The 7,500-nt window shown below is 45.0% G+C and overlaps 1 protein-coding gene across 1 annotated transcript in view; it reads right to left on the reverse strand.

Annotated features, from left to right (window-relative positions):
- lrp5 (low density lipoprotein receptor-related protein 5) overlaps window positions 1-7,500 on the reverse strand; it is a 37,953-nt gene that overhangs the window by 27,364 nt on the left and 3,089 nt on the right. Inside the window, exons 3-6 of the mRNA XM_079373193.1 lie at window positions 4,492-4,580; window positions 4,131-4,349; window positions 1,963-2,051; window positions 913-1,084 (exon numbers count right to left, since the gene is read on the reverse strand). Of these exons, the coding sequence (XP_079229319.1) occupies window positions 913-1,084; window positions 1,963-2,051; window positions 4,131-4,349; window positions 4,492-4,580 (569 nt within the window). The remainder of the gene's footprint in view (window positions 1-912; window positions 1,085-1,962; window positions 2,052-4,130; window positions 4,350-4,491; window positions 4,581-7,500) is intronic.

Raw genomic sequence — 7,500 nt, forward strand, 5'->3', positions numbered from 1 at the left:
GGCTAAACACTGAAGCTACAGTGTCCACCACATGCAGAGCTGGCTAAACACTGAAGCTACAGTGTCCACCACATGCAGAGCTGGCTAAACACTGAAGCTACAGTGTCCACCACATGCAGAGCTGGCTAAACACTGAAGCTACAGTGTCCACCACATGCAGAGCTGGCTAAACACTGAAGCTACAGTGTCCACCACATGCAGAGCTGGCTTAACACTGAAGCTACAGTGTCCACCACATGCAGAGCTGGCTTAACACTGAAGCTACAGTGTCCACCACATGCTGACCTGTGTGAGAGGAGGGGCGGGGCCAACTCTCTGTGATGATTAGAGTTCAGACTGCAGTACTCATTTTAAACACTAGGGGGCGGAGCTACAGACTGCTCCTTTAAGTTGTATTCATAACTTCTCTATTTTAAATAACAGTTTCCAAAAGGTTGTTTTGGTTTTAAAGTTTTGTTCCTCCAAACAGGAAACAGAGGAGTGACGTCAGCTGCTGTTTTAGTCAAATGGAAACCTGCACGCTTGTTTCTCATGGACACTAAAAGCATTTGAAGCTATTGGACCACTTTAATCATGTGATGAGACAAAGAGTCAGGAGGTTGATCTGACCCTGAACAGGAGTTCACACCAAACCAGCAAAATCAATCCAACACAACCTCTTCATAAGCCACGCCCACACAGTCATACAGACAGCCTTTCACCATAATCACTACCTCTTCATAAGCCACGCCCACACAGTCATACAGACAGCCTTTCACCATCATCACTACCTCTTCATAAGCCACGCCCACACAGTCATACAGACAGCCTTTCACCATAATCACTACCTCTTCATAAGCCACGCCCACACAGTCATACAGACAGCCTTTCACCATAGTCACCTCTTCATAAGCCACGCCCACACAGTCTTACCTCTATCTTGTCCGTCTTTGCGTCTCCCCAGTACAGTTTCCCTGCACTGTGGTCGATGGCGAGTCCGTTGGGCCAGCCCAGAGAGCTGTTGAGCAGAACCAATCGCTCCATCCCGTCCAGGTTTGCCCGCTCAATCTTTGGATGCTCGCCCCAGTCCGTCCAGTACATGAAGCTGAGAGAGAGAGAGAGAGAGTGTCAGACTCACAGACAGGGGGTGCTAACAGCCAGGCGCAGTGAGCTGAGAGTCTCAGTGGATATAAGAGATATATATAATAGATATAATATAATATATAACTCTGACAGGACTATTAGTGGTATAAATAGGAGTTAAAGGGATCCTTCACCTCTTTGCATGAAGCTGTGTATCATTAGAAACATGTAGCTGTGTATCATTAGAAACATGAAGCTGTGTATCATTAGAAACATGAAGCTGTGTATCATTAGAAACATGAAGCTGTGTATCATTAGAAACATGAAGCTGTGTATCAGTAGAAACATGAAGCTGTGTATCATTAGAAACATGAAGCTGTGTATCATTAGAAACATGAAGCTGTGTATCATTAGAAACATGAAGCTGTGTATCATTAGAAACATGAAGCTGTGTATCATTAGAAACATGTAGCTGTGTATCATTAGAAACATGAAGCTGTGTATCATTAGAAACATGAAGCTGTGTATCATTAGAAACATGTAGCTGTGTATCATTAGAAACATGTAGCTGTGTATCATTAGAAACATGAAGCTGTGTATCATTAGAAACATGTAGCTGTGTATTATTAGAAACATGTAGCTGTGTATCATTAGAAACATGGTAGTAGTGTTGGATGGTCGTGAGTCCAGCCCTCATTTTACCCTGAGACCAGAGAAATGTGTTTTTCTTTGCCTAGAAGTTTTCTTCATGTGATGCAAAAAGCGTCATGTTACATGTATATTGCATGTAAATGGGTGAAGTATCCCTTTAAATCAGGCTGCCAGCAGCACTGTGGAGCCGTTGCCATGACGACGAGTGTTGTTGTTGTTGTCAGAGAGGGAGTGCAGGCTGAAACATACCCACTGACAGGGTCCAGGACGATGGCTCTGGGCTCATCCAGGTTCTCAGAAATCAAAATCTTCCGGGAGGTTCCGTTCAGCCTGGTGACCTGAAAATCACACAACACACCTTTAATATTCAGAAGCATACAAACACACAACACAGACACACAACACAGACACACAACACAGACACACAACACAAACACAAAACAAAGACACACAACACAGACACACAACACAAACACAAAACAAAGACACACAACACAGACACACAACACAGACACACAACACAAACACAAAACAAAGACACACAACACAGACACACACACAACACACCTTTAATATTCAGAAGCATACAAACACACAACACAGACACACAACACAGACACACAACACACCTTTAATATTCATAAGCATACAAACACACAACACAGACACACAACACAGACACACAACACACCTTTAATATTCAGAAGCATACAAATACACAACACAGACACACAACACACCTTTAATATTCAGAAGCATACAAACACACAACACAGACACACAACACACCTTTAATATTCAGAAGCATACAAACACACAACACAGACACACAACACAGACACACAACACACCTTTAATATTCAGAAGCATACAAACACACAACACAGACACACAACACACCTTTAATATTCAGAAGCATACAAACACACAACACAGACACACAACACAGACACACAACACACCTTTAATATTCAGAAGCATACAAACACACAACACAGACACACAACTAGAGCTGCAGCAATCGAATATTTTAGTAATCGAGTATTCTATTGAATATCCCGTCGAGAGGACGCTGCTATCGTTACGTTAGCTGAGACTACAGAGACCATAGACGTGTCTATGACAGAGACTGTGAGGACGTTGCTATCGTTATGTTAGCTGAGACTACAGAGACCATAGACGTGTCTATGACAGAGACTGTGAGAGGACGTTGCTATCGTTATGTTAGCTGAGACTAGAGACCATAGACGTGTCTATGACAGAGACTGTGAGAGGACGTTGCTATCGTTACGTTAGCTGAGACTACAGAGACCATAGACGTGTCTATGACAGAGACTGTGAGAGGACGCTGCTATCGTTACGTTAGCTGAGACTACAGAGACCATAGACGTGTCTATGACAGAGACTGTGAGAGGACGTTGCTATCGTTACGTTAGCTGAGACTACAGAGACCATAGACGTGTCTATGACAGAGACTGTGAGAGGACGTTGCTATCGTTACGTTAGCTGAGACTACAGAGACCATAGACGTGTCTATGACAGAGACTGTGAGAGGACGCTGCTATCGTTACGTTAGCTGAGACTACAGAGACCATAGACGTGTCTATGACAGAGACTGTGAGAGGACGTTGCTATCGTTATGTTAGCTGAGACTACAGAGACCATAGACGTGTCTATGACACAGACTGTGAGGACGTTGCTATCGTTACGTTAGCTGAGACTACAGAGACCATAGACGTGTCTATGACAGAGACTGTGAGAGGACGCTGCTATCGTTACGTTAGCTGAGACTACAGAGACCATAGACGTGTCTATGACACAGACTGTGAGGACGTTGCTATCGTTACGTTAGCTGAGACTACAGAGACCATAGACGTGTCTATGACAGAGACTGTGAGAGGACGCTGCTATCGTTACGTTAGCTGAGACTACAGAGACCATAGACGTGTCTATGACAGAGACTGTGAGAGGACGCTGCTATCGTTACGTTAGCTGAGACTACAGAGACCATAGACGTGAAAATTCCTCGATGAATTTTTGTAATCGAATTATTCGAGTTATTCGAGGAATCGTTTCAGCTCTATACACAACACAAACACACAACACAAACACACAGACACACACACAAACACAGCACAAACACACAACACAAACACAAACACAGACACACAAACACACACACAACACAAACACACAACACAACACAAACACAAACACAAACACACAAACACAACACAAACACACAAACACACAACACACACACAACACAAACACACAAACACACAAGACACACACAACACAAACACACAAACACACAAGACACACACACAACACAAACACACAAACACACAACACACAAACACACAACACACAAACACACAACACACACACACAGCAGGTCAGCCCTGCTGGTGTACCTCGATGCGGTCGGTTCCGGTGTCAGTCCAGTACAGGTTTCTGGCGACCCAGTCCACAGCGATCCCGTCTGGGTGGTTGATCTCCGTGGTCACCAGCATCATGGCGTTGCTGCCGTCGATGTGGGACCTCCTGATGGCTCGGACCTCGTCGTCGGTCCAGTACACGTAGCCCTCCACGGGGTCGTAGTCTATGGCGATGGCGTGGCGGATGTCATCAACCTGCAGCCGCAGAGCCACCGTCACAAAAAGTGCCAGAGCACGGGCGTGTGTGTTCCCGTCACGGGCGTGTGTGTTCCCGTCACGGGCGTGTGTGTTCCCGTCACGGGCGTGCGTGTTCCCGTCGGCGTGTTCGTGTGCTTACCTGGAGGACGATGTCGGTGAAGTCTGGCAGGTCCAGGGAGATCCTTCTCAGGTCGGTCCGTCGGGCCAGCAGCAGAACCTGCTCTGCTCCTGACAGAACCACACCAGTTCAAGTTACACAGACGATTCCTGCTGGTTGTCTTGGTAACAAGCTTCAGTCTGCTAACATCACCATTTAGTGAACTGTCAACAGAGCATATTGACTCCAGGAAGCATGAAGAGTGGACGCTCCCTGTTTAAACCCTCTCTGATTGGCTGGTTCAGATTTAACAGGAGCTAAACTCGCCCCATGGGAGACAATTACCCGTTTCCTCTCTCTCTCTCTCTCTCTCTCTCTCTCTCTCTGACTTCAGTTATTTACTTTTTATGAAAGGAGGAAGCAGTCCTTTCTTAGAAAATCTTTCACACACCTGATCTATAATAAACAGTAGAGCTGCAGCTATCGAATATTTTAGTAATCGAGTATTCTATCGAATATCCCGTCGATTAATCGAGTAATCTAATAAATCAGACTTTTGCTTAATTAAGGTTTAACTCGTCTCGGGTCGTCCCTACAAACCTGCTTCTTTGCAGTTACCATGGAAACGCCTGCTTGTTACAGCCAACCACCTCTGCTCTACAGCTGCTGCTGATGCTCACCATATTACTGACAGGGTCCCAAATTCACTTTCTGATTCACTGGTCAAGGCGGCAGGTAGATGAAACATACAGGCCAAACATGTTTTAATGGCTGAAATAACAAATAGTGTTTTGAGTCACCTACACATCTGTTACTGTACATTTAACTGAGAAAGCATTATGTTCTGTTGAATCAATCACAGAATCAATCATTATGTCAGATCAGGAGATTGAGAAACTTTAAATATATATTTGCTAAATTATTATTCCACAAACAAGTTCTGTCTTGATTTAGCTTTGAAGACATCAGACATTTAATATTATCAGCCTGTTTATTGTTAAAAGTGTATTTCTGTCTGCTCCTGCAGCGCGCTCACAGACTACAGAGACCATAGACGTGTCTATGACAGAGACTGTGAGAGGACGCTGCTATCGTTATGTTAGCTGAGACTACAGAGACCAGAGACGCGTCTATGACAGAGACTGTGAGAGGACGCTGCTATCGTTACGTTAGCTGAGACTACAGAGACCATAGACGTGTCAATGACAGAGACTGTGAGAGGACGTTGCTATCGTTACGTTAGCTGAGACTACAGAGACCACAGACGTGTCTATGACAGAGACTGTGAGAGGACGTTGCTATCGTTACGTTAGCTGAGACTACAGAGACCATAGACGTGTCTATGACAGAGACTGTGAGAGGACGCTGCTATCGTTACGTTAGCTGAGACTACAGAGACCATAGACGTGTCTATGACAGAGACTGTGAGGACGTTGCTATCGTTATGTTAGCTGAGACTACAGAGACCATAGACGTGTCTATGACAGAGACTGTGAGGACGCTGCTATCGTTACGTTAGCTGAGACTACAGAGACCATAGACGTGTCTATGACAGAGACTGTGAGAGGACGTTGCTATCGTTACGTTAGCTGAGACTACAGAGACCATAGACGTGTCTATGACAGAGACTGTGAGAGGACGCTGCTATCGTTACGTTAGCTGAGACTACAGAGACCATAGACGTGTCTATGACAGAGACTGTGAGGACGCTGCTATCGTTACGTTAGCTGAGACTACAGAGACCATAGACGTGTCTATGACAGAGACTGTGAGAGGACGTTGCTATCGTTGTGTTAGCTGAGACTACAGAGACCATAGACGTGTCTATGACAGAGACTGTGAGAGGACGCTGCTATCGTTACGTTAGCTGAGACTACAGAGACCAGAGACGCGTCTATGACAGAGACTGTGAGAGGACGTTGCTATCGTTACGTTAGCTGAGACTACAGAGACCAGAGACGCGTCTATGACAGAGACTGTGAGAGGACGTTGCTATCGTTACGTTAGCTGAGACTACAGAGACCATAGACGTGTCTATGACAGAGACTGTGAGAGGACGCTGCTATCGTTACGTTAGCTGAGACTACAGAGACCAGAGACGCGTCTATGACAGAGACTGTGAGAGGACGTTGCTATCGTTACGTTAGCTGAGACTACAGAGACCATAGACGTGTCTATGACAGAGACTGTGAGAGGACGCTGCTATCGTTACGTTAGCTGAGACTACAGAGACCATAGACGTGTCTATGACAGAGACTGTGAGAGGACGTTGCTATCGTTACGTTAGCTGAGACTACAGAGACCATAGACGTGTCTATGACAGAGACTGTGAGAGGACGTTGCTATCGTTATGTTAGCTGAGACTACAGAGACCATAGACGTGTCTATGACAGAGACTGTGAGAGGACGCTGCTATCGTTACGTTAGCTGCAAACACGGAGAGAGTGAACGGAGAAAAGCCGACCGTTTGACCGGATCACGTGTTCCCGACTGGGTCGTCTGGATCACTGATCAGCTGTGTGCTGACTAAAAGTTAAAAGGGGCGCGCCGCGCTCGTGTGTGTGTTGAAGTGTCTGTGTGTCAGAGAGAGGAGCAGGTAGCTGCAGCTACATTAAACGTGTTTTATACTCATACCAAAGTTTTGATGACGCAAAAAAAATAAAAAAACTTAACGAAGCCTCGAGGCAGCGAAAATTCCTCGATGAATTTTTGTAATCGAATTATTCGAGTTATTCCAGGAATCGTTTCAGCCCTAATAAACACACACACACACACACACCTGATCTATAATAAACACACACACACACACACACCTGATCTATAATAAACACACACACACACACACCTGATCTATAATAAACACACACACACACACACCTGATCTATAATAAACACACACACACACACACCTGATCTATAATAAACACACACACACACCTGATCTATAATAAACACACACACACACACACCTGATCTATAATAAACACACACACACACACACACCTGATCTATAATAAACACACACACACACACACCTGATCTATAATAAAC

This window comes from Symphodus melops (assembly GCF_947650265.1).
Source record: "Symphodus melops genome assembly, contig: scaffold_258, whole genome shotgun sequence".
Classification (NCBI taxonomy): Eukaryota; Metazoa; Chordata; class Actinopteri; order Labriformes; family Labridae; genus Symphodus; species Symphodus melops.